General features: G+C 53.6%; 1 protein-coding gene and 5 pseudogenes across 1 annotated transcript; 3 read left to right on the forward strand and 3 right to left on the reverse strand.

Annotated features, from left to right (window-relative positions):
* Positions 1-27,703, reverse strand: part of LOC122688978 — a 735,084-nt pseudogene that overhangs the window by 61,208 nt on the left and 646,173 nt on the right.
* On the reverse strand, positions 6,929-7,739 carry LOC122690340 (annotated as a pseudogene).
* LOC122688981 lies at positions 7,889-9,130 on the forward strand (annotated as a pseudogene).
* Positions 13,759-15,189, forward strand: LOC122688975 (heat shock transcription factor, X-linked member 3-like). Its single transcript, XM_043895006.1, has 2 exons — positions 13,759-14,251; positions 14,642-15,189. The coding sequence occupies exons 1-2, from the start codon at positions 13,769-13,771 to the stop codon at positions 15,098-15,100; spliced, it is 942 nt and encodes a 313-aa protein (XP_043750941.1). The 5' UTR covers positions 13,759-13,768; the 3' UTR covers positions 15,101-15,189.
* Positions 16,132-17,672, reverse strand: LOC122690341 (annotated as a pseudogene).
* LOC122688970 lies at positions 22,818-24,263 on the forward strand (annotated as a pseudogene).

A 27,703-nucleotide genomic window follows, 5' to 3' on the forward strand; every position in this document is an offset into this window, starting at 1 on the left:
CTGGGTCCCCCACCTCTGTCAGAACCACGATCTCTGCTTCCTAAGTTTCCAGTAGTTACAGGCATTATCTGTGGGCAGCTGTCCTCTCATTCTCCCAGGGCATGGACATGCTGAGGCTTTTTGAGTCTTGTTATAGAACAAGTTACACCATGTTTGCACAGACATGAGATAGGCCATCCGTTTGATAACTTTTAACTGGAAAGAGAAAAATATGCATCAAGCAATGTACAAGTGGATCCTAAGACATACATGGATGTGGGAATATTAAAATGGGGGGGAAGGTACATCTCAGATACTCAGTAACAATAGCCCCTTGTCACTGAGCAGCTACTCTGGGTCAGCCACTTCATATGCAGGTAACCCCTTGTATCATATTTGTTAGGGTTTGAATTATATCCCCAAAAGGTATACTGAAATCTTCATCCCCATAGCTGACAGGGGAACTGAAGGGGAAAATAGGGCCTGCAGATATAGTCACATTAAGATGAGGTCGTTAGACTGGGTATAATCCCATAGTTTTCATTCCAATCCCAAAGAAAGGCAATGCCAAAGAATGCTGAAACTACTGCACAATTGCACTCATCTCACACACTAGTAAAGTAACGCTCAAAATTCTCCAAGCCAGGCTAAAACAGTATGTGAACTGTGAACTTCTAGATGTTCAAGCTGGATTTGGAAAAGGCAGAGGAACCAGAGATCAAATTGCCAACATCTGCTGGATCATCAAAAAAGCAAGAAAGTTCCAGAAAAAAATCTATTTCTGCTTTTTTGACTATGCCAAAGCCTTTGACTACATGGATCACAACAAACTGGAAAATTCTGAAAGAGATAGGAATACTAGACCACCTGACCTGTCTCTTAAGAAATCTGTATGCAACTCAGGAAGCAACAGTTAGAACTGGACATGGAACAACAGACTGGTTCCAAATAGGGAAAGGAGTATGTCAAGGCTGTATATTGTCACCCTGCTTATTTAACTTCTATGCAGAGTACATCATGAGAAATGCTGGGCTGGATGAAGCACAAGCTGGAATCAAGATTGCCGGGAGAAATATCAATAACCTCAGATATGCAGATGACACCACCCTTATGGCAGAAAGTGAAGAAGAAAAGAGCCTCTTGATGAAAGTGAAAAGGTTGGCTTAAAGCTCAACATTCAGAAAACTAAGATCATGTCATCTGGTCCCATCACTTCATGGCAAATAGATGGGGAAACAATGGAAACAGTGGCAGACTTTATTTTGGGGGGCTCCAATATCACTGCAAATGGTGACTGCAGCCATGAAATTAAAAGACACTTACTCCTTGGAAATAAAAGTTATGAGCAACTAAGACAATGTATTAAAAAGCAGAGACATTACGTTGCCAACAAAGGTCCATCTAGTCAAGACTATGATTTTTCCAGCAGTCATGTATGGATGTGAGAGCTGGACTATAAAGAAAGCTGAGCACTGAAGAACTGATGCTTTTGAACTGTGGTGTTGGAGAAGACTTGGACTGCAAGGAGATCCAACCAGTCAATCTTAAAGGAAATCAGTCCTGAATATTTATTAGAAGGACTGATGTTGAAGCTGAAACTCCAATATTTTGGCCACCTGATGCAGAGAACTAACTCATTTGAAAAGACCCTGATTCTGGGAAAGATTGAAGGCAGGAGGAGAAGGGGACGATAGGGGATGAGATGGCTGGATGGCATCACCAACTCAATGGACATGAGTTTGAGTAAACTCTGGAAGTTGGTGATGGACAGGGAGGCCTGGTGTGCTGCAATCCATGGGGTCACAAAGAGTCAGACATGACTGAGCGACTGAACTGAACTGAACTCTATCCCATAGGATTGTTATCTTTATAGGAAGAGGGCAAATTGAACGTAGGCATGTCCAAAGGGGAGACAGCCATGAGAGCATGAAAGCAGAGCCTGGAGTAATCCAGCCATAAATCAGGGAACACTTGGAGACATCACAAGATGGAAGAAACAAGAAAAATCCTCCTCCAGAGCCATCAGAGGGAGCATGGCCCTACCAGCACTGTGATTTTCAGAAAATCACTTGAACCTTGAGGAAAGAGAGAGAAGTCACAACACTCCCCCCTGCCCCCACCCACCAATTTGTGGTACCTTGTTGGGCAGCTCTAGGAACCTAATATAATCTCATATCAAGGCTCAGAAGTTGTACTGTTACAGTCTCCATTCTATAGACAGCCTGATATTGGACCCTGCCCACAGCGACTCTCCTAAACCCTCAAGACACCATCTCCCCTGGAATGAAGATGAGACACTGGATGAGGGGTGGGATCTAGCAGAGAGTGTGAGGATGGAGAAGGCCCCTGGACAAGGAGGGTTGGAGGCACAGCCCACTGAAGGCTGCTCTTATGTTCAGGCTACAGTCCTGCTCTCTCATTCCATGCCCACTCTCCTCCCTTCTCTCCCAGCTGCTGCAGGGTTCCACATTCTCCTGCAGGCTCACTGCCCTGGGCAGACTGAATGTCAGGCAAGGGGAAGCCTGTCCTTTAAAGGACAGTGATTGCAGGGCTGGTGGACTCTCATCCAAAGCAGAGTGAGTGTCTGAGAATGTGGGTCTTTTGGATGCCCCTCCTTCTGGATGCTTGAGCACACGTGGCTTTCCACCCAGCTGTGATCCTATGAGTATCCCTTGGCTTCACATCCTGCATCCCACCACCATCCCAGCCCTATCCCTGTACCCAGGCCTAGCTCAGGGACCCAGGACAAGCAAAGACCTGGGATTCCTTCCTTGCTCACGAAGGTCCCTAAAGCAGCAGCCAGTGATATTTGCCACAGAGGAGGGTAGGTGAGAGCCAGACAGGAGGTCAGTCCTTTGCCATGGAGGCTAGAGGTCAGAGCAGGCATCAGCTGTGGCTGGGGGATGGGGACTTCTCTGGAAAAGAACCGCGGCTAAGACAGCTCCCACCAGCACCTAAAGGGGCAGGCTCAGGGCGCTTAGAGAATGTGAGAGCATCCCTCTGATGGGCAGGGAGCTCCTTGTGCTTGGCCCCGCCTTGGTGAGGATGACCTGGGTGCCTGGGTGGTTTGTGCTTACGCAGAGTCTACTGGGGAGGATGGTGCCCCCGGGAAATGCCCCACCCTAGAATGCCCTGGGTTGCTCTTGATATGTCGTGGCTGCTATTGCCATGCTTACTGGACTTCCTCTGGGCTAGTAATGTCACCTATCAGTCAGTTCATTTCATGAATAGACACAAAGAATACCTGCTTTTCCTGGGAGAGCCCCCTGGGGCTGTGGTCTACAGGAAGAGCCCCTAATTGAGGCCAGGTATAGACCTGGAACCCTGTACTTGCTCAAAAGCTGCTTTAAGACATCTGCCAGTGTTATTTGCCACAGAAGAAGTCTGTCAAGATCCAGGTAGGACTCAGATTGTTGTCAAGGATACAAGGGTCCAGAGCAAACCTTTAGCTGTGTGTACGTGTGAGTGTTCAGTCTCTCAGTCATGTCCATCTCTTTGCGACCCCATGAATGTAGCCCCCCGGGGCTCCTCTGTCCATGGGATTTCCCAGGCAAGAATACTGGAGTGAGCTGCCATTTCTTCCTCCAGGGTATCTCCCCACCCAGGGATCGAACTTACATCTCCCACATTGCAGGCGGATTCTTTAACACTGAGCCTCCAAAGAAGCCATGAGGAAACACAGGGACTTCTCAGAGGAGCAGAACATTCACCAAGAATCCTTAAGCCAGGGGAGTCGCCTGTCCAGTCGGTGATGCCCTGGGCAAGATCAGCTTGGGAACAGGGTGGTGTGTGTCCACACAGAGGCTGTTGCAGAAGATGCTGGATCCTGGAAATGACCTCCAGATAAGTCAGTGGGGACGGGGGGCAGTTTGGACCTCCTAGCAGCCAAAGGCCTGGGGTTCTTATGTACCCAGAGCAAGAGCCCAACCACACCTAACAGTCATATCCATTGAGGGGCATGAGGAGTACCTGTTATGAGAGCTGTCATGTATCCTTCCTGGAGTGGCCCCCGGGGCTGTGTTCCCAGCCTTGGCTCCAGAGCACAGACGTCCTCATGGAGGCCAGGGTGGCAGTTCACCTGCAGCGGCATCTGCTCCCCCCTCCCTCTCCCGGCCAGCCCCGGGCAGGTCTGATGGGATCTCCAGGGGCTTGCTGCTTCCATGTCTCTGGGGCAGCTGACCCTCTTTGCAGCCTGGGATCCCAGAGTCCTCTCCTGCCTGGCTCCTTTCCTAACCCTCATTGGAGTCTGGGGCCTCTGGTGCCTGAGAGAGTGTCCTGGGGACCAACCCTGCCAACTGCTAGAGCCTGTCCTCTGCTCAAACAGCCAGAATGGGGACACCGAAGTCCTAGCTGGCTGTGCAGGTGGCTGACCAGACACCCCTCTGCCTCTTACACTCAGGCTCAAAAGCCAGGACCTCACAGTCACATTCACATGACCCTGGGTTTACTCCAACATGTGGGATTCCACAGGGAATGGTTTGATACACCTTGGGATCATAGAGATGTGCCCCACACTTCCATGGCAATGATTACTACTGACCCACCACCAGGAGACTCACCCACAGGCTGCATCAAGTCCTGCCGGCTCCACCTGAAGCACCGTTGAAGGGGATGCTGCTCTGGGACTTTCAGATAAAGATACACACATGAGGTCATCAGGACCAGAGCCTAAGCCACTCTCAGTCGGGGGGCAGGCAGGACAAAACCCAAGGCCAGGTTCTGGGAGAGAGGGGGCGCTGTGGGCAGCAGGGGTGGGGGGCCTCAGGGCTGGGCCCCATGAGGAGGATGCCCCCAACCCCAACAGGGGCCCTTGGCAGCTGGCTACTGCCCTCCTGATGGAGACTGAGCACAGCCCAGAGGGGGCCAACAGTGCAGCTCGTGGGGGGCGGGGACGGGCTGTGGGTCGTTGGTGGGGGAGGGTGGATTTCCTGCAGCCAGTTCCCTGTGGGGCAGCCTCTCTCAAGGGTCAGAGGTGAGGGATTTAGTCTCTGGAAGATAAACCACACTCGGAGTGGTCTGTGTCTGTGTGTTGTCCTGACTTGAGGATTAACCCCCAGGTGCCCGTGTCCCTTCAGAACAAATGGTCGTTGACAAAAATTCTTCTGCTCAAAATTCACTGGACCCGGGTCACCATATGACCCTTCCTAAGTGAAGAGGCCTGGCAGGGTCGTGTCCCCATGTGTGCAGGGAGAGAGGAAGACAAGAGGTGACTGAACACCTGACATCTCTCCAATTCCACACTGCCTAGCAGATGCTCCGCAAGAGCAGCAGTTAAAGCTCTCCTTTGTTTTGGGGAGGAGAGTCTGAGCAGGTCACATGGGTCTTGAAATTCTCCACCTTTTCCAAGTGTTCACTGACTATCTGGCAGCTGCCATATATGTGACCAGAATGACATCTCCTGTTCCCCTTGTTCTCTGGCACTCAGCATGGAGAGCTGCCCCTTCAGCCCCCTGCACCCATCCACACCCCCACTGCAGTGACCTCACCACCTCCTTAGGCCCGGAAGTTGCTCCTGCCTTTTGCTGCCAGGCACAGCCTTAACCTGTGTCTCTGCTGCCTCCACACTTCTGAACCTGCCTGAATCCAGGGATGCTGGTGGATATTGCATCTTTACTGGCTACTACTTATTTCTTCTGTTATTCACATCTCAGACTCTGTCCCTCTCTCCTCTGGAAATTGTTTTCTTTTTAGGACACCTCAGAGAATTGGCAGCTCAATAGGAAACAGAATAGAAAACCACTCAAAATTGCTGTTCTGTGTGTTTTCCTCCCGGGGGATATATTATTCAATTTGGGTGTTTGTGAAGGTTTGGGGGTGGGGAGCAGTGTCTTTCCCAGCTGGGCACAGCTCACTCAAAGATCCCAGGATTCTGGTCACACAGCAGGTCCTTTCCACTTTTGCAGCTTCTCTTCAACTCATTTCATCCAAATGAAATCTAGACCATGCTCACAAGTGAAAATAATAAAGTCTATATGACCAAATAAACTGTCATTTCAATGTACTTGGTAATCAGCTTCCCAGGGCAGAGAGAGGAGGGCTAGCACAGGGAATACTGGGCCATATATAAAAGAGCAGGATTCACATTTCTCTAGGATTCCTAGCAGATGGCGGGTAGAAAACACCTATTTCATCCCTGTGGTCAACAGCTATGCAACAAGAGCCAGGACCCCTGCCTGTCTGCCCCAGAAAGAGAACTCCCTGGGGTTTATTCAAGAAGCAAAAGGACACCTCACAGCAATTATCCATTTCAGAGATTCTCCTCACCCCCAAGACAAAACTTATGTGACTGCGGCTTCTAGATCATCACTCTAAGTGTGGGGGTGTCCTGTTTCTCCTAGTGTCCCCACTGCTAACACAGCCTTTCATGGAGCAGAGGCTCCATAAAGGTCTTTGGAATAAATGAGCTAGTGAGCAGGGGGCTCAGATTGTCTGATACTTTCTTTAATAACCCAGTAAAATTCAATAAACAGAGATAATTTAGTTACTGCGAATGACAGACAAGAAGGACAGAAGCATGAATTCACTACGATTACTTTTATTATATAATTCTTCTCCATTCAATATTATTTCTAAATAAGTTTGCATTTTCAAAACAATTCTAATTCCTATTCCATTGCATCCTATTCAGGACCACAAAACACAATGGAAGTGTTCCCAATCACTTTTAAAAAACAGCAAAACTCTTGTTTGTGAACTGGGTAACCATAAACACACTGGGATCAACATCATTCACAAAGCTAAGACACTGAAGTGTATTTACCCTTCTATGAAATTAAAGTTTGAAAATTTTCTAAAGAAAACAGAGATGAATCTCCATGTCATTGTAGAGAACAGGAACCCAAAACTGCTACACACCTGTTCCCCAAACTGGCGAGGCCCTCATTTCGGAGAAGCTGAGTGATACCTCTTCAATCACAGAGGGAAGGATCAGACTGGCTGCTGCTCTGGCTCAGACTGCCGAGTCCTCCTGCCTCGCAGCCTCTGCGGAAGGGAGTTGGAAGGACCTAAAAGCCCTTTGGTTGACCCTGAGCAGAAACGCCATGACTTGCCACTTGCTGGTCTATGCATAGGCCCAGGGGCCCCACAGGAACTCATAGTGGGCAGGGTGGCTGTCAGGCACCTGCTGGTACTCCAGGTACCCCTCCTGCACCCACACTTGGGTCAGCAGCTCCCTGGGCTCCCCAAAGACGCAGTGCTCAATCCCAACACACAGCCCTAACCTGCTGAGTGCTCCCCAGAATGCTTCCTCAGGGGCCCAGTCTCCATTCTGCATATTCAGGCTGAGGACCAGCACCAGGAGGCCGGCCTTGGGCAGGCCCTACCCACCGCTCAGCATCGCATCGCAGCTGAGGCCCAGGGTGGAGACCATGAAGTAAATGTGCTCCCTGGGGTCTACCTCCTTCACCTTCACGCCAAAGACCAGCTGCAGGCACTCTGAGACTTGGCTGAAGACCACTGGGAAATGCTCCTGGTTATCCCTGATGACCTTCTTCAGCATTTCTGCCTGGGAGGTCAGCTTCTTGGCTCAATACTTGAGGAGCAGGAACTTCATCAGGTTAGCAATCATCTCATTCAGAGCTATCTGGGGCAAGCTCCTCCCCAGGGGAGGAGGAGGATGCCGGGGGGTAGGAGGCCAAGTCAGATGGGGCCTACCCCTGCTCAGCCCCCAAGAGCTGCGCCTCCACCCAGTCCTGAGGCTCGCCTGGGTCCTGAAGGTCTTCCTCAGGCTTGCTCAGCTTACTCTTCTTGACCACAAGCATGATTCCTGGGGTTGAACAAGACACAGAAGCGAGGCAGGGGTACAGATGGGGACCACCGGCCTCAGGGTGAGAGGGGCTGTGAGCGGCCTCGGCTGAGAAATTCATGAGATACCCCCAAAGTGCCCCCTCCATTTCTCTCACAGGAGCTCCAGGAACCAGGAGGCGAAGGCAGAGGTCTGAGGCCCACGTCCTAAGGTCAGAGAGCAGAGGAGGTCCAGGCAGTACCAGGAGTCAAGGTGAGGAGTGTGCCCTAAGTGTACACCAGGGGCTCCCCATCCCAGAACAGAGGGGACCCCACGAGGGCCTAATACCCCCACCTAGTCAGCCCCGGAAATCTCAGGCTGTGCTTACTGCACCCCGAGGAGCCACCTCACTTCTTCCTTCAGGTAGCCAGGGGACTGACCGCCCTGGAGGCACACCCCTGTGAGGTCTGAGAGTACCCCTTAAAGGGAGACCTGTAAGTGGCCTGTGTCAGACCACCCAGGGTGCAGTTCTCAATCAAGGCCATTCACAGCCCCTCTCTCCCACAGCCAGGCCTGTGGTCCCTGTCTGTTCCCCTGCCTTACTTCTGTCTGTGGTTTCATCCCAGGCATCGCACTCGTGGTCGAGATGAGTGAGCTGAGCAAGCCCGAGGAAGACCTTCAGGACCCAGGTGAGGCCCAAGGCCTGGTAGAGGCACAGCTTTTGGGGGCTGAGGCAGGAGAGGCTTTATCCCCCTCAGCCTTGTCCCCACAGTCTCCTGCTCCACCCTTGTGGAGGCCTTGCCCCAGAAAGCTTTTAATGCAATGGGGGCAGGAACCTGGTAAAGTTCCTGTTCCTCAAGTATTGAGCCAAGGATTTGACCTCCCAGGCAGAAATGCTGAAGAAGGTCATCAGGGATAACCAGGAGCACTTCCCGGTGGTTTTCAGCCGTCTCAGAGTGCCTGCAGCTGGTCTTTGGTGTGGAGGTGAAGGAGGTAGACCCCATGGAGCACATCTACATCATGGTCCCCACCCTGGGCCTCACCTGCAATGCGATGTAGAGAGGTGGGCAGGGCCTCCCCAAGGCTGGCTTCCTCATCCTGATCATGCGGAATGGAGACCGGGCCCCTGAGGAGGCAGTCTGGGGAGCACTCAGCAGGATAGGGCTGTGTTTTGGGAGTAAGCACTGTGTCTTTGGGGAGCCCAGGGAGCTGCTGACCCAAGTGTGGGTGCAGAAGGGGTACCTGGAGTACCTGCAGGTGCCTGACAGTCACCCTGCCCACTATGAGTTCCTGTGGGGTCCCCGGGTTTATGTGGAGACCAGCAAGTGGCAAGTCATGGCGTTTCTGCTCAGAGTCAAACAAAGGGTTTTGAGGGCCTTCCCATAGTTGTCTGCAGAGGCTGCGAGGCAGGAGGACTCGGCAGCCTGAGCCAGAGCAGCAGCCAGTCTGATCCTTCCCTCTGTCATTAAAGAGGGAGCAGTCAGCCTTCTCAGAAATGAGAGCCCGGACCAGTTGGGGAAACCAGTGTGTAGCATCTTTGGGCTCCTGTTCTCAACGATGACATGGAGATTCATCTGTTTGCTTTAGAAAATTTTAAAGCTTTCATTGTTTTCACAGAAGGCTAAATAAACTTCAGTGTCTTAGCTTTGTGAGTGATGTTGATCACAGTGTGTTTGTACTTACCCAGTTCAAGAACAAGAGTTTTGTTGTTTTGTAAAAGAGATTGGAAACTCTTCCATTGTGTTTTGTGGTCCTGAACAGGATGCAATAGAATTGGAATTAGAACTGTTTTGGAAACGTGAGCTTACTTAGTAGTAATATTGATGGGGAAGAATTAGATGATAAAAGTAATCGTAGTGAATTCATGCTTCTGTCCTTCTTGTACGTCATTTTCAAAAACTAAATTGTCTCTGTTTATTTGGGTTTGCTTGGGTTTTTTAAGGAAGTAGCAAATAATTAATTGAGCCCCCTGCTCACTGGCTCATGTATTCCGAAGACCTTTACAGAGCCTCTGCTTTGTGAAAGGCCATGTTTGCAGTGGGAACACTAGAGAAGCAGGACACCCCCATACATAGAGCAATGGTCTAGGAGCCACAGTCACACGAGGAAGGTGGAAAGATGTCCCCTAGTCGCACTGAACAAGGCAACACAGGGCAGGGCGATGGGGCTTCAGGCAGAGCACTGGAGTGTCAGTGGCTGAGCCAGGGCAGTCTGGGGCTTTGAGAAACTGGATTCCTTCTCTGGGACGTGATTGTGATGAGGCTGGGTGGTGGCAGCCCTCAGACTTGCAGACAGTGTGTCTTTGGGGTGATGGGAAATTCTGAAATGGATCACTGCTGTGAGGTATCCTTTTGCATCTTGGATAAAGCCCAGAGAGATCTCTTTCTGGGCAGGAAGGAAGGGGTCCTGGCTCTTGTCGCATTGCTGTTGATCACAGGGGAGAAGGAGGTGATTTCATACCCCATATCTGCTAGGAATCCTGTAGAACTCCTTCGCACTCCCTTGAAGTGGTGCCCAAGAAATACATGGAAGTACCCTCTTTTTCCTGGTCCATGGGATGTGGAACCCAAGGTGTTAATTAGCTTTAAATTATCTTGATTGTAACTGGCCATCATAATCAAGGAGTCAACCTTCATTGGGGTTGCAATGAAGGAAAATCATGGTTTGGATGGAAGACCAGCTGAGGCAGAGGCAAAGAGTGGTTCTTGCTTCTATTTCCTAGAGCAGCTTGGATCCTGCTGGAACAGTCCTCCACACCCAAATTTAACAGGTTCTCTTACTGGAAATGGGGCTTACCGGGTAGCTCAAATGATGAAGAATCTGCTTACATTGTGGGAGACCTGGGTTCGATTCCTGGGTCAGGAAGATCACCTGGAGAAGGGCATGACAACCCACTCCAGTATTCTTGCCTGGAGAATTCCATGGACAGAGGAGATTGGCAGGCTACAGTCCATGGAGTTGCAAAGAGTCAGACACAACTGAGCAACAAACACTATGGTCTAAGTAGAAAAGTTTCTTAGTTTTATTTATGAAACATCCTGTTTGGCTAATTAACTATTCCACATCCTATTGAGGGTCATATTCTCTGACATGCCTGGACCACAAATCAGCCAACCCCATCCCACAGTGGAGAGTAGAAGAGTGTCTGGGGGCAACAGTGTGAGAGATTCCTGCCCCGCCATCACAGTGCAAACAGCTACCAGGCACTGGCAGCTGCATCCCGTCCCTCGGGTGCATTCTGAAGCCCAACACATGGGCTTCTCAAACCGGCTGGCTTCACAGGAGAACTGAGACCACGGGGTTTGGGATCTTCCCAGGCCCACGTGCTAGTGAGGGATGAGGTGGGCTCAGAGCCCTGGTTTCAATTCCTCTGGAGCCCCCGCCCTTCCCGCCCACCCTAGGCCACAGGCTGACCTTCCGACTTCTCACACCTTCCTCTTCTCAGTGCTACACGATGCCTCTGAGGTGACAAAAAGTAGACCCATGGAAGGAAGGGGATGAGGAGAATCAGAAGCACTGTGGGGCTGCTCTGGGGTTTGCTGAGAACTGACTCTGCCGGGGGCCGGCCTCTCTGTCCAATCCCAGCGCCTCCCGCCTAAGGGCGGAGCCCTGTCCCTGCTGCTGCCATGGGGCCCCCCTGCCCAACTGGCCCCCAGCCAGGCTGACCAGCTCCTCACCGAGGAGGAGGGAGGGAGGGAGGGTCTGACCTTATGGCCCCGATGCCCACTGGGATAAGGCCCCTACAGGAGCCTCCTCTGATACAAGAGGAAAGATAACACGACACCCAAAGCTCCAGGTCTCCCCAGCCCCAGCAATGGAGGGGAGCAGCTGGAGGGCCTCTGAGCTGAGGACACCGGGGCAGGGACGCCAAGCACAGGGGCAGGAGATGAGGCTGAGAAAGGCAGGCCTTGGATGTCATGAGGGCTTGTGTGTGCACAACACGGGTGTCATGAGCCAGAGCTGAGAAAACTCCTCAGTGCCATGCAAACCCACTGCCAGGGCCCATGTGGTGCCTGGAGGAGGGGGACTAGAAAAGGCAGCTCCCTCAGGACCCAGGGATGAGGAGGGGCCCCGAGTAGGGTGGGGGTGGGGGCAGGAAAGGCCACCTAGTCAGGCTGCCACAGGTATCACAGTCTTTGGTCCCCTTTAGAGGAGCCACCAGGGGCCTCCACCAACAATCATAGCCTCCAGGGTCATGTCCCAGTCAGATGAACCAACCTGAAGGAATGCTTTGTCAACCTGTTTAGGAGCTCAAAGGCAAGGGAGCAAGCAGAGGTCAAGGCCTGCGAGCTCCATTCTAGCCGCCAGACCTCAGACTGAAAGGCCCCTGGGCAAGCTTCTTCCATACCCTCTTAGCTCTCCCCTTTCAGACACTAGGCTGTGGCCCTCACACAGGGCAAAGACCCTGCTGAGTGGCAGAATTAGGGGGACACTGTCCCTAGGTACACTGCTCTAGGGTCCTCACACATGGGCCCTTCCAAGGTGCTGGTCTGTCCCCTACATGGTGATTTTGAAGAACAGTGGCCCACAAAGGTCAGAGAACATGCATCTCCAAACCCACTGCCCTATTACCCATGTGTGGTGAAGACAGGTGACTTTCACTGGGGTTTCGTCCAGTCCCACACCCAGACTCTCATCTATTTGCAAATACAGGCAGACGGGGACTTCTTTGGTCACATCTAGCTCAACAATTTAGACATGTCCCTGGCAGTGTGTGTAAAGGAGGCCCCTTGAAAAGCGCCTAACCTGTGAGCCAACAAAATCGTTCTATGTACCTGCCATCTGGGTAAGGGAGATCAGGTCCACAGTGGTGGTGGGGACAGGGGCAGGGGCAAAGAAGATCAGAGCTTGCCTCACAGAAGACCAGTGAAGTGCTTATTTTCAACAGAACAGGCTGTACCTTCAGCCCCCACTCAAGTCCTTCAAAGGGCAGGTATCCACAGAGACCTAATTTGGATGTGGCAGGCCAGGAAAAGGGGTAGCAGAAGCCCAACCAACCCATTGACAAAAGTAAACAGTAATTTTGAGGCAGCCTCCAGGGAGCCTGAATTCGAGGCTCTGGGCGGGGGATAAGAAAAGCACACACACAGGTGTTGCCAAAGTGAGGACTCTAGGGTCATGAGAGCAGTCTTTATGGGAAGAAATGGAAATTGAAGACAGCAGCCTGTGATCTGCAGTGGGATGGCATCTGGGGGTGGGCAGAGCTCGGGAGGCTGCAAGCTCAGCAGAGCACCTGGCTGGGCCCTCCTACAGGGCATCCTGAGGAGTCTGTGTCTCAGGTGCTTGGGGAACAGTCAAGTGGAACGTGAGGTCCCTCCACTGTCCTCGAGCGCAGCCCTACTCTGGGGAGAGCTCAGCCTGGGTGGCAGTGGTGGCAGGACAACAGGACTCTGACTTTGGGGCCATCTGAGTGGGACAGACCAACCGGCAGCACCAGCCAGAAGACAACAAAGCCAGAAGAGGGGCAAGGCCATGGGTGGTGGGGTGGGGAAGTGGGACCACCAACACAATCTAGGCTAACCAGCCTGCTGTGGATCCCATCTTCTGGGAGGGACAGTTCCCAGGGGCCCATCTGACCCCTGGGATCTCTCTCAGTGGTAGCCAAGCCAGGACTTGCCAAGGCCTGGCCCTTAAGCAAAAGCCAGCCACAGGCCTGCCCATTGGTAGGGAGGGGCGTGGGGCCAGGGGCACATTTGTCAACCCATCTAGGGCCTGGCCCCCTGAAACAAGGTGCCTGGCAACAGATGGGAACCTTTGCAAGCACCCTGAAACAAACTTTTCTGTACTTTCAGACAAGAGACCAGCTGGGGATGCCATCTCTGTCCCCAGAGATCGGGCACACAGACCCCCTTCCCCTACACGGGGCCAGGGCTGCCTCTCCACATCACCTCTGTGACATCATGAAACAGTTAAGGAAGCTGGCCACTTAATTGGCTGCCTGGCCCATGACCCAGATTCTAGAATGTCCAGAGAGTATTTATGGGGCACCCGAACCCTGGCCTGAGCCCCTTCTGCCCTGCGCATTCACTGCTGGGGTAGAGAATGCTCCTGAGCTAGACTGGCTCCATGGCTAGTCAGAGTTCCCACGAGTCACACACAGCCCTGCTGGCCCCATTAACTTATGGGGAGCCCACAACAGGGGACCCCTGTGATTCCTCCTCAGATCTAATTATTGATTCAGGGGAGGCGTTGGAGAAACAGGGTGACCAACCTGAGAGCCCCGATCCAGGCCTCCATGACAATCTGCCCCCACAGGGCCCAAAGCCAGAAATGGCCAACAAGGAAGAGAACAACGCCGTCCTCGGGCTGTCCTTCCCCAGGAAGCTCTGGAGGATCGTGGAGGATGCGGCCTTCACCTCTGTGCGCTGGAATGATGAGGGAGACATGGTGGTCATCGAGGCAGATCTCTTCCAGACAGAGGTCCTCCAGCGCAGAGGTGCGGACCAGATCTTCGAGACAGAAAGCATCAAGGGCTTCATCCGTGAACTGAACCTGTATGGTTTCAGTAAAATTCGCCCTTCGTGTCACTCTGCAGGGAAGAAGATGATGGTAATGTAGAGAGTCCTTCTGGGGAGGCTAGACTTCTGGGGAGTGCTGGACGGGTTTCATTTCCCAGGGGAATGCTGTTCTCGTGAGAGGGTGGTTAAGGAAAGAGGAGAACACAAGGTCTGTCTTGTTCCACCACCCCCCTTAGACAGGATCCACAGGGGTGACTCCAGACCCTGAGGGGCCACTGAATGTCAGGGACCGCCAGGAACACCTCAAGTGAGGATGGCCCCGGGGCAGCTCTAGGGAGCAACATGCTAAGGCCTCATAACCTGCCAGAATGAAGAGACTTTGTCTCTATACATAGGCATAGCCAGGATGGTCATGGGGAAGAGGGCGGCGAGGAAGGCTTCTTCTCCCCCTTGCTGTCTAAAGTGATTCATTTCCTTTCAGATCTATCGCAACTCCAATTTTCAGAGGGACAAACCTCTCCTCCTGCAGAACATCCCAAAGAGAAAGAAGCGAGTGATGTCAACCAGACACTCTCCTCAACTCCATCACAACCAGCGCACCCAAGAGGTGGGCAAGAAAGTCCAGAAGGGAACCCCACCTGCTCGCAGAACCCCCAGGCGACGATCATCTGGGCTCTTTCGCATTTGCTCTATGTGCGGTGTAGCCGGGCAGGCCAGGGTAAAGCATCTCCGCAGCAAGCAGGGTGGCCCCAGTGGAAAGGGCACGTCCAACAGTGCCATGTCTGTACGCCCAGCTACTTCTGGGAGGAAGAGTACTGGGAAAATGCCCAAGAGCCCCCCAGATTATGATTCAGTGATGGCTCTGTACAACACCTGTTACTCCATGCTGATGGCAGCCCTTGCCGGCAGAGCCCCAAACGAGGCCCCTGAGGCAGAGTAGGAGCAGGGAGAGCTCTCAGAGGTCCTCTATGAGCAGGTCAAGGACAAGCCCCATCCCTGACCTCTCAGGTTCCTGGGGACACTCCAAAGTACTCTCTTGTAATCAGAAATCGGTTTTTGGCTCTAATAAAGAGGCGCAAAACTACACATGAGTAAATAAAGAATCGAATGAGAATGACCAGCCTGTGTTCTTTCTGTCTGTTCACACTATTCAAATGGCACAGGATGAGCCAGATGAGGCTGGAAGCCCACGCCCCATGCAGGCTTCAGTCTGGTCCACGTGGTCCCTTTTCAACGGAAGCAGCAGCATTTCACATGCTCGGCCAAGGGTTTGGCTCACTAGCTGAGTGCTGAAGCCAGCCCAGGATGGGCTGGTCACTGGGTCTTGCCTGCTGCTCAGCAGATGGCTCAGCTGGGCTCCTGACCTTGGGGGTGTCACCTTCCATGAGTCATGCACCCTGAAGCAGAAGGGACTCTTCCTGGGTCCCCAAAGATGCCACAAGTTTCTGCTCAGCAGCTGAGCATCTCCAGCTGTCGATCCAGGGGCCTCCCCCAAAGAGGCTGACCAGAAAACAGGGTCACCCCACCCTTCAAGGGCCTTGCAAACACATGACCCCAAACCCAAAGACAAGTACAAGCTTTCCACAAGGTGAACACCAGCCCTTGTCGCTCTGCCCTCACAGGTATATTTAGGAGCCTGTCTTTGGACATGAGGCAGCCAGGCACCGCATCCAACACACATGCTTTGTGAGCCAAGGGACACATTAGAAAAGGGCAAGGGTCACCTGCAAGGACAAACTGCAGCCTGTTTCTGGGCCTGCAGGCATCTCTGCCTGCTGACACTCAGCCAAGCCCCCAGCCTTCCCCATCACCCTCTGGTCACTGTTCCAACATCGGGGAGTTTGGACCAGAACAGAGAGGGAAAAACACTAAGCGGTTTCCTAACAACACATTTCTCTCAACCACCCAGACACAGCAGGGCCAACACGAGTGGCAATGCCCTCTTATCATGAAGGTCAAAGTCCTGGAGACTCACTCTGAGTTCCGAGCAGCACAGCATGAGGAGTGTCCCAGACCCCCAACCTGCACCAAGCTGGCAGCACACCCAAGGGTGGGGCCAATTTAGACGGAACTAGACGGGCACGTCCAGGGCACAGCGGTAACTGGACAGTGTCACCATGTGCAGGTCTCTTGGTCACCTTCCTCTCAAGAGCCCAACCTGGACAGGTCTTCTGCCCAAAGGGGGTCAAGTGCTCGGTGATGTCCACCTGGAAGATGTCCTTTCCGCCCCTCCCAGGGACAGGCTGCAGCAGCCGGTGGGGCTTGGCAAGCACAGTCAGGTCCTTCTGGAGAAGGTTGGGTGGCAGGGCTTGATCATCCAGCTCCTCCAGCTCCTCTACCGCATCGGGATCTAGGTTTTCTGGGCACAGCAAAGTGTCCCCAATTTCCACAAGACCTATGTGCAAAGACAGGACACAGAAGGAGAACAAGGTGATTCAGAGTCATGCCTGCTGGAGACTAAGACCATATCACGGAGGAAACCCGAGGTGAACTGGGTCTTCTGGATGAGCATTTTCACATGGGCTCACCTTGGTGAAAGGAATTCGGTGCGAAGCCAAGCCAGTGAGGGAGCGAAATGAAAGGGAGAGGCCTGGTGCTCCACAAACCCACCAGGCCATGGGCAGCTCTCAGTCTGGCCACTGCAGGCCACAGGGACAGAGCAGGAGGGCTCTGGTGGGAACCAGCAGACATCAGGTCCCCAAGGGATTTACCAGCAGAGAAGTGCTGCTTTGGGGCCTTACCCCTGGGGAGTCAGGGGGCTTGCTCAGGCCTGGCTGCTGGCAGTGTGGGTATTAAACCCAGGCTGGGTGCTTTAGTGACTCTCATGGTCTCTGTCGGGCACACAGACACACATGGGGACACACACACACACACAAAGTGCCAAGTGCAGACCTGGATCCGCCTCTGCTCAGAGCACAAATGGGGACTGAGGCCAGGGAGGTGGTCAGGCACCTCATGCCATTGTCTCCCAGCCAAGGGACCCTCACTGTCCCTCTGAAGAAATCTCAGCCCCTCCCCCACCAACTGGTTCAACAGAAAACAAACGAACACAAACAAACGATCCTTTGGGAAAGCAAGCTGAGATCCAGGGCAGCATCGGGGGGCATGCAGGCAGTGTAGGGCAGGGCCTCACTTGCCCGCGATCACTCTAAGGCCGAACTTGTCCCTGTCCTGCAGCAAGGCCTGGATCTGGGCGGGGCTAATCCCCAGCCTCTGCTCCAGCAGCTCCTTTCAGGCCACATCCACCCAGTCCCAGTGTGAGTGTGGACGGCCAGGGTACAGTGCCAGTGGTCACATAGCACAGGCCGCCACTGCCTCTCCAGGGGCTTGACACCGTTTAAGATGAAACCAGCAGAAGGCTGTCAGAAGGACAGACAGCTGAACTTCACCTCCCGGAGCTCCCAGGGCCTCATGAGGCTGCGGATACACAGAATCACAAAGGTCAGGAGCCTGACACAGCAGCCTCCAAGCTCACAGCCTGTGCTGGACCTCAGCCCCACATGGCCGAGCATCCTCCAAGCCGGCTGACACAGAATGTGAGGGGGTCAGAGAGGTCTGGCTCTTTCCATCTGTCTCCACACAGTCCACTGATAGGGGGGTGGTGACCCAGAGGACCCATCCATCACTCGCAATCTGTGGGGAGGTCAGCAAGGAGGAGGGCAGGACAGCGGGAGAGAGGCACGTGGTGAGTTCCAAGTCACAGGGCACCAAAACCTTGGAAGCACTGAGGAGGAAGGGTGGGTTCCCTGGCTTCACAGTGCAGTGACCGGGCTCTGGTTCTCTCCCAGTATAGACGGGCACTGTCCTGGGCTTGGCTTCCCCCACCCCCAGCCCCCACCCCCAGCCCCCACCCCATCCTTCAGCTCCTGTGCCTGTGCCCATCCCTGCCATTCCAGGCATCCCTGGAAGTGCCAGGGCTCATGATGAGGACCTTGAGAGAGGACACAGGGCATCCCAGGGTCCCAGAACCTGCTGTCATCCCAGGGCAACTCTGGTGGCTGCATGAGCACAATGTCTCAGGGACAATGGAGACTTGATGTAAGGGGCAGGACCTCAGAGACTGGAGAGGAGATTCTTAGGTTCTGAAGCAGTTTAGGTGAGGACCCGGAGGGAGAACTTAGGGGACCCCTCAAGAGGAGACTTTTAAGTTGCCTGTGTCAGACCATCCTGGGTCTGACCTTTCTCAGCCAAGGCCCATGGTCCCGATCTGTTCCCCTGTGTCACTCCTGTCTGTGGTTTGATCCCAGGCATCATGCTTGTGGTCGAGATGAGTGACCCGAGTAAGCCAAGCAAGGCCAAGGAAGACCTTCAGGACCCAGGCGAGGTCCAGGGCCCTGTGGAGGTGTAGCTCTTGGGGTTTGAGGCAGCAGAGGCTGCATCCCCCTCAGCCTCCTCTGCCCCTGGGGAGGGCAGCCACTCTGCCTGCTGTGAGTTTCTGCGGGGTTCGCAAGCCTAGGCAGAGACCAGCAAGTGGCAAGTCATGGTGTTTCTGCTCAGAGTCAAACAAAGTACTTTGGGGGCCTTCCCACCCCTGTCTGCAGTGTGGCAAGGGAGGAGGAAAAGGGGGCCTGAGTCAGAGCAGCAGCCAGGTGATCCTTCCCTCTGTGATTGAAGACTGAATGGATAGCCTCCTCAGAAGTGAGGGCCTGGGCCAGTTGGCAGAACTGCTGTGTAGCAACTTTGGGTTCCTGATCTCTACGATGACATGGAGATTCATCTCTGTTTTCTTTAGAAAATTTCCACACTTTGATAGTTTAACAGAAGGCTAAATAACCTTTAATGTCCTAGTTTGTGAATGATGAGGATCAAAATGTGTTTGTGGTTACCCAGTTCAAGTACAAGAGTTTTGCTCTTTTGTAAAAGAGATTGGGCACTCTTCCATTTTAATTTGTGACCCTGAAAGGGATACATTGGAATTGGAATTAGAACTGTTTTGGAAACATGAGCTTACTTAGCAGCAATATTGATGGGGAGAGATTTAGATAATAATAAAGGTGATCGTAGTGAATTCACGTTACTGCCCTTTTTGGGTATCAGTCTCAAAAACTAAGTTATCCCTGTTTATTTGGATTTGTCTGGGTTATTTAAGGGCATAGCAGACAATTAGTCTGAGCCCCGTGCCCACTGGCTCATTTATTCCAAAGACTTTTGCTGAGCCTCTGCTCCCTGACAGGCCATGTTAGCAGTCGGGAGACTAGGAGAAGCAGGACACCCCCCACTCCTACAGCGATGGTCTAGGAGCCAGAGTCACACGGGGAAGTTGGAGAGACATCCCCAGGTCCCACAGAGCAAGGCAACACAGAGCAGGGCTGTGGGGCTACAGGAGGAATGCCCTGGGGTTTGTGCTTGAGCCAGGGTGGTCTGGGGCTTTGGGAAGCTGGGTCCCTTCTGTGAGATGTGATTGTGATGAGGTTGGGTGGTGGCACCCCTCAGGACTGCATTGTGTCTTGGGGGTGATGGGAACATCTGAAATGGATCATTGCTGTGAAGTGTCCTTTTGCATCGTGGATAAAGCCCAGAGAGATCTCTTTCTGGGGCAGAAAGGAAGGGGCCCTGGCTCTTGTCACATTGCTGTTGACCACAGGGGCAAAGGATGTGTTTTCCACCCCATATCTGCCAGGAATCCTGCAGAACTTTGGTCACCCTCCCTTGAAGTGATGCCCCTAAAAATCCATGGAACTGCCCTCTCTTTCCTGGTACCGAGGATCCAGAACCTAAGGTGTTATTGAGCTTTAAATGATCTCTTTTTGTAATTGGCCATTAATCAACAACTTGATCTTTGTTGGGGCTGCAATGAAGGAATTTAATGGTTTGGATGGAAGACAGGCTGGGACAGAGGCAAAGAGTGGTTCTTGCTTTTCCTGGAGCAGCTTTTTCCTGCTGGAACACTCCTCAACAACCAAATGTAACAGGCCCTCTAACTGGAAAAGGGGCTGCTGGGGTAGCTAAAAGGATAAAAACCTGCTTGCAATGCGGGAGACCTGGGTTCGAACCCTGGGTCAGGAAGATCGCCTGGGGAAGGGCATGGCAACCCACTCCAGTATTCTTGCCTGGAGAATTGCAAGGACAGAGGACACTGGTGGTCTACACAGTCCATGGAGTCTCAAAGAATTGAACACTACTGAGCTAATAACACTATGGTCCACCTGGAAAAGTTAACTAGTTTTATTTATGAATCATCATGTTTGGCTGATTAGCTATTCCGCATCCTATTGAAGTGCATATTCTCTGACATGGCCTGGACCACAAAGCAATCGGCCACTTCCCACAGTGGAGAGTGGAGGAGTGTCTGCAGGCAACAGTGTGAGAGATTCGTGCCCCACCATCACAGTGCCAACAAAGGCCAGGCCCTGCCAGCTGCACCGCGTCCCTCAGGCGTACCCTGCAGCCCAACACGTGGGGCTCCTCACACCAGATGCAGTGAGGGTGGGGAGCAGCTGGAGGGCCTCTGGGTTGGGGACATCTGAGCGGGAACGCCAAGGGCAGGGGCAGTAGAGCGAGGCTGAGAAGGGCAGGCCTTTGACGTCATGAGGGCTTGTGTGTGCACAATGCATGTGTCCTGAGCCACAGCTGACAAAACTACTTGGTGGCGCACAAACCCACTGCCAGGGCCCAAATGGTGCCTGGAGGAGGGGGACCAGAAAAGACAGCTTCCTCTGGACCCAGGGGGTGAGGAGGGGCCCCAAGGTGGGGGGAGCGGGGGCAAGAAAGGCCATCTAGCCAGGCTGCAACAGATACCACGGTCTTCGGTCCCCTTCAGAGGAGCCACCAGGGTCCCCCAGTGATGATCACAGCCTCTAGGGTCGTGTCCCAGTCAGATGAACCAACCTGAAGGAATGCTTTGTCAACCTGTTTAGCAGCGTAAAGGCAAGGGAGCAAGCACAGGTCGAGGCCTGCAAGCTCCATTCTGGTCTCCAGTCCTCAGGCTGAAAGGCCCCTGGGTGAGCCTCTTACACACCCTCTTAGCTCTCCCCTTTCAGACACCAGGCCATGGCCCTCACACTGGGCAAATGACCCTGATGAGTGGCAGAACTGGGAGAACACTGTCTCTAGGGGGACAGTATCATAGGGTCCTCACACACACGGGCCTCTCCAAGGTGCCGGTCTGTTCTGTGATTTTGAAGACAAGTGGCCCACCAAGGTCAGAGGACACGCATCTCCAAACCCACTGCCCTGTCGCCCACGTGCAGTGAAAACAGGTGACTCTCACTGGAGTTTTGTCCACTCCCACACCCGGGCTCTCATCCATTTTCAAATACAGGTAGACGGGGGCTTCCTCTGGTCACATCTAGCTCAACAAGTCAGACATGTCTCTGGGAGTGAGTGTCTGTAAAGGACGCCCCTTGAATGGCACCTAACCAGTGCCAACAAAATCATTCGATGTACCTGCCATCTGGGTAAGGGAGAACAGGTCCACAGTGGTGGTGGAGACAGGGGCAGGGGCGGGGATCAGAGCTGGCCTTGGAGAGGACCAGTGAAATGCTTGTTTTCAATAGGACAGGCTGTACCTTGAGCCCCCGCTCAAGTCCTTCAAAGGGCAGGTATCCACGGACACCCAAGTTGGACACGGGAGGCCAGGATCAGGGGTAGCAGAAGCCCAGGCAACCCATTGATGAAGGAAACAGTAATTTTGAGGCAGCCTCCAGGGAGCCTGAATTCGAGGCTCTGGGCGGGAGATAAGAAAAGCACACACACAGGTGTTGCCAAAGTGAGGACTCTAGGGTCACGAGAGCAGTCTTTATGGGAAGAAATGGAAACTGAAGACAGCAGCCCGTGATCTGCAGTGGGATGGCATCTGGGGGTGGGCAGAGCTCGGGAGGCTGCAAGCTCAGCAGAGCACCTGGCTGGGCCCTCCTACAGGGCATCCTGGGGAGTCTGTGTCTCAGGTGCTTGGGGAACAGTCAAGTGGAATGTGAGTTCCCTCCACTGTGCTTGAGCGCAGCCCTACTCTGGGGAGAGCCTGACCTGGGTGGCAGTGGTGGCAGGACAACAGGACTCTGACTTTGGGGCCATCTGAGTAGGACCTAGCAACCGACAGCACCAGCCAGAAGACAACAAAGCCAGAAGAGGGGCAAGGCTGGGGGCTGGGGTGGGGGTGTGGGGCCACCAACTCAGGCTAGGCCAAAACAGCCCGTTACGGACCCCATCTTCTGGGAGGGACACTTGCCAGGAGCCCATCTGACTCCTGGGGTCTCTCTTGTTGGTAGCCCAGCCAGGACTTGCCAGGACCTGGCCCTTCAGCAGAAGCCAGCCACAGGCCTGCCCATTGGTAGGGAGGGAGTGGAGCCAGGGGCATGTTTGTCAACCCATCCAGGGCCTGGCTCCCTGAAACAAGGGGCCTGGCCACAGATGGGAGCCTTTGCATGAAACTTGAATGATACTTTTCTGTACTTTCAGACAAGAGACAAGCTGGGGACCCCATCTCTGTCTCCATCCCCCCCCTCCCCCACACTGGGCCAGGGCTGCCTCTCCACGTCACCTCTGGGACATCATGAAACAATTAAGGGGGCTGACTACTTAATGGGCTGCCTGGCCTGTGATACAGATTCTAGAATCTCCAGAGATTATTTACAGGGCACCCCGACAGTGGTCTGAGGCCCTTCTGCCCTGAGCATTCACTGCTTGGATAGAGAATGCTCCTGAGTTAGACTGGTTCCATGGCTAGTCAGATTTCCCATGAGGCACGTGCAGCCCTGCTGACCCCATCAACTGATGGGGATCCCACAGCAGGGGATCCCTGTGATTCTTCCCTAGATTCAAACGTAGATTCAAGGGAGGCTCTGGAGAAGCAGGGTGACCAACCCGAGAGCCCCGATCCAGACCTCCATGACAATTTGCCCCCACAGGGCCCAAACCCAGAAGTGGCCAACGAGGAAGAAAACGATGCCATCCTAGGGCTGTCCTTCCCCAGGAAGCTCTGGAGGATTGTGGAGGATGTGGCATTTACCTCTGTGCACTGGAACAATGAGGGAGACACGGTGGTCATCAGGGCAGATCTCTTCTAGATGGAGGTCCTCCAGCACAGAGGCACAGACAGGATCTTCGAGACAAACAGCGTGAAGAGTTTCATCCGTGAACTGAACCTCTATGGGTTCAGTAAAATCCACCCTCCAGGTCACTCTGCAGGGAAGAAGAGGATGATGGCAACGTAGAAAGCCATTCCAGGGAGACTAGGCTAGACGAGCTAAGTGCGGACCGGTTTCATTTGCCAGGAGAACGTTTTTCTTGTGAGAGGGTGGCTAATGAAAGAGGAGAAAGCAGGGCCTGTCGTGTTCCATGAACCCCCTTAGACAGAACCTGCAGGGGTGACTTCAGACCCTGAGGGGCCACTTGATGTCAGGGAGGGCCAGTAACACATCAAGCGAGGAGCGACATGCTAGGGCCTCATAACATGCCAGGAATGAAGAGACCTTATCTCCAAACTTAGGCAAGGCCAGGACAGTGGTGGGGAGGAGAGCGGGGAGGAAGGGCTCCTATCCCCCACCATGGCAAAAGTGATTCATTTCCTTTCAGATCTATTGCAACTCCAATTTTCAGAGAGACAAGCCTCTCCTCCTGCAGAACATCCAAAGGAAAGATAACCTCAGAACAACTGCTCAGCCCACCACTGGTATAACAGCGACCCCAAAGAGAAAGAAGTGAGCGGTGGCAACCAGACACTCTCCTTGACTCCACCACAACCAGTGCATCCAAGAGGTGGGCAAGAAAGTCAAGAAGGGAACCCCAACTGCTCACAGAACCCCAGCCAGCACTCATTTGTGCTCTCTCGCCTTTGGTCTATCGGCAGTGTAGCCGGGTGGGCTGGGGGAAACCATCTCCCCAGTGAGCAGGGCGGCCCCAGTGGAGAGGGTACATCCAGCAATGCCATGTCTGTACACCAGCTACTGCTGGAAGGGACAGCCCAGGGGAACTGCCTGAGAGCCCCCCAGAGTACCCAGATTGTGAATCAGTGATGGCTTTGTACAACACCTGTTACTCCATCCTGACAGCGGCCCTTTCCATCATGGCACCAAACAAGGACCCTGAGGCGGAGGAGGAGCAGGGAGAGTCCTCAGATTATGTGTGTCCTCTGTGAGCAGGTCAAGGACAAGCCCCATCCCTGAGCTCCCAGATTCCTAGGGAGACTCAAGAGCACTATCTTGTAATCAAAGATTGATTTCTGGCTCTAATAAAGTAAAGCAAAAGTCCACTGGACTAAATAAAGAATCGAACAAGAGGTGCAAGTCTGTGTTCTTTCTGTCTGCCCATGCTATTCACACACGGCACTGGGTGAGACAGATGAGGCTGGAAGCCCAGGCAGGCTTCAGTCCGGCCCTTGTGGTCACTTTTCACCTGAAGCAGCAGCATTTCACACACTCGGCCAAGGGTCTGGCACATAAGCCAAGCGTTAAGGTGAGCTCAGGATGGATTGGCCCTCGGCCACCATCTCCCAGCCCAGGTACCCTCGATGTCCCGAGCCACAGCTGACAAACACTCCTCAGCTCCCAAGCCCCATCCCTGCCCATGCTCCGAAGATCCCACATCTTAGCCCAAGACTGCTGAGGGCAGACCCATGCTAACCTGTCTTGCCTCGGCCCTGGGGCCACCCTGGACCTCAGACGGCCCTGCCAGGAGTCTTCCCCATGCCTTTGGGAGCCACCTTCCTCCCAGCCCTTCCTGCAGCACAGCCTCCATTGTCAGCAGATGCCCCGGCCCCTGCCCAGAACCTAGAGAAAGAACAAAGGAGAGCAGGAACTACTGGGACAGGCCCTCTCTGTGTCCTCAGCAGGGCCTGGGACAGCATCACACAGGGATCACAGAATTCAAACCTCAAATAACCTGCTAGGTTACTGTCACCTCATTCTGCAACTGAAGAGGTGCTAAGAGATAGAGAGATAACTCATGAAGTAGGGGAGCTGACCACACATACCTCCATTCTCACCTCTTTCCTTGTACCTGGAGGGGGGGTCCCTGTTCACTGAACGGGGTGAAGGCAGAAGAGCAGAGCCCCGGGCCTGAACCTCAGTAGGGTCTTAGCACTTGCAAGGGACCTCTGTTTCTACGTCAATCTGAGGTTGGGGACAAGGTCCCAGACAAACCCACCCCAGGGCCTCCTGGGCCTTTCCTTCCCCAAACACAGAAGAGCCACAGTTCTCACAGGCCCATGAGGCCCCACGTGATCTGGTTCCTGCCCTGGCGGCCTGCTCTTGTTGCCGCTGGATTCACCCCCAGTAGCCATTAAGGCCATCCTTCCAACCCTGGAACATTCCAGTGTGTTCCTACCTCAGAGCCTTTGTAGGGTGTGAAGAGTCACATCGTGTTCCCTCAAATCCAGGTGCTGGAGTCTCAATCTCAAGTACCTCAGTGTGACCTTACAGACCTTACAGAAAGGCCTTCACAGAGTTGATGGAGGTCAAGTGAGCTGATTAGGATGGACCCTCCTCTAACAGGACAGCTGTCCCCATACAAAGGACAGATTTAAAGACAGACAGGCACACAGGAGAACTGGGGTGAAGAGAAAGGCAGAGCTCTCCAAGCCCAGACACGCCCACCATGGTCAACAACGCCCCGGAAGTGAGGGGAGAGAGATGGGACAGACTCTCTCCACAGCCCTCAAGAGAGCCAACGTTAGCCGACACCTTGACCTCAGCTGCCGGCCTCCTGAACCAACATAGTTCATAGTTTGAGCCACTTGGCTTGATCCTAACATGACTGCCGGCAAATGAAGACAGAGGGTCAGCTCTGTATGGAAATCTCTCCTCAGGGGCAAAGGGGGGAGTGGGGTCATGACTTCTCCAATACCAGCACCTCAGGCACACTCCTCCACATCTGCACATCTTCATGTTTCTGTTCTCACCGTTACACGGTTCTGTTTACACGTCCCAGTGATGGGGGTTCCACAAGTTACTGACTCTTCCCTCCTGATAGAAGGGAAGGGAAAACTCATTCTGCCAATACAGCCACTCGACATGACCACACACTCACTGCCTGAAGAGCCATACAGGAGGAGGCCCGGAACACAGGGCACACACCCAAGGTCCTGACACATGCAGCAAACGGCCTTCTGCAAAGGCTCCCCTGGGTCCACTCCTCTAACCACAGGAAAAGGTGCCATGTCCTCATGCACTGGGTGGCCCCGAGCATCATCATTCAGCTGAACCTTTGCCTACCTGCTGGGTGACAAAGGGTCACTCTCTTCATTGGGTCTGGGTTAATTACCATAGAGCCTGGTTGACCCCTGGGGCATGGCCATTGCTATGTCCTCTACTGGGGTATGTGACTGGATCCCAGGCTTGCCCAGTTTCCACCATTCAGTGTCTCAACCAATCCAACCCCTTCCTCCTGGGTGCCTCTAAATCTCACCTGCGTGGGTGGAATCCCTGAGCAAGAAGGGGCTGCAAGAGCTCCTACCTTTCGAAGCAGAGGGTGCCTGCTTGGTGGCCAGAAAAGAAAACCATCTTCCACCAGCTTGTCTGGGTATCTTCACCTGCACAAGGACCAGATGAACAGGGTGAAAATCACCTGTGACAAGACAGCAGTGTTGGACACCAAGCCACCATGGTTTTCTCCTTGGCAGGGGCCTCAGACCATGGGGACCTAGGAGGGCCCAACTGATGAGAAACACATGTACAGGTTCCCTCAGGGTGGGTTCTGCTCATCACAGCAGCTGGCCTATCCTCACATGGCTGGGACAGGGACCCCACAATGCCTCAGTCTGCAGCATAGAAACCCATCCCCCAGGAGTGATGGTGATTTATAGCCCAGGAAACTCTGCAAAGAACAAAAGAAAATGACTCCTCCCCTCACACTGCCACTCTGGAAGGATCCAGGGGCCGCCACAGTCAGTGGGCTGCCCTCCATGGACTCGTGGTTGGGCCCCACCAGGAGGGGAACCGCAGACAAGTAGCTGAGCCTGTATGGTCAGGCCCAGGTTGGAGCATATTGCAGCAGCCCACTGCTGGAGGGGATGTCCAGACACCAAGCTGTGGCCCACTGAATGGGTCCAGCTATTTAGTTTGTGAGACTGAGGAGCAGGGAGGGCAGTGTGGAGTGTGCATTGCCATCCCATACCCATGGTGAAGGACTTCAGTGAGTGGACTCTCGTGCATTCTAGGCTCTCCCAGCTCAAGACCGACTGACGAATCCTCGGGACTGGCACCGTGTCTCTTGCCCCTTGACCCCCTGTGCTCAGAAACCCCAGCCCATGGGGTCCTCCTGAAGTCACTACAGAGTAAACTGGGTCTCTCATGTAGGTGTCAAGTTGACCCTAGATCTGGCAACCTGCACCCCTCTGGTGGTCCCACCTCCCTGCGTGGGTTCACCATCGCAGATCCCAAGGTCCCTTTGGGAGGGGCCGGGGTCGTTCCGGTGTCTGTTTGCTGTGGTCCTTCCCCCGCAGACCCGCCCATCCCCGTTCCTTGGTTCCGGATCTGAGAACTGGCTTTGGGGCCAAACCTGGATGAGGGACCTTGACCTTTTAATGGGGCAGCTGCCCTTAGCTTCAGTGTCATTTTGGATTGTACCTTGGTTGGTTGCCCATCCATTGAGCCCCCAGGAGGCCATG

This window comes from Cervus elaphus, chromosome X (assembly GCF_910594005.1).
Source record: "Cervus elaphus chromosome X, mCerEla1.1, whole genome shotgun sequence".
Classification (NCBI taxonomy): Eukaryota; Metazoa; Chordata; class Mammalia; order Artiodactyla; family Cervidae; genus Cervus; species Cervus elaphus.

Excerpts from the sequence above, each read along its gene's own strand:
- LOC122688975 (XM_043895006.1), top strand. The coding sequence starts at position 13,769 with ATGGCTAGTCAGAGTTCCCACGAGTCACACACAGCCCTGCTGGCCCCA. Across the intron at positions 14,252-14,641 it reads CTGCAGGGAAGAAGATGATG|ATCTATCGCAACTCCAATTT; the intron begins GTAATGTAGAGA and ends ATTTCCTTTCAG.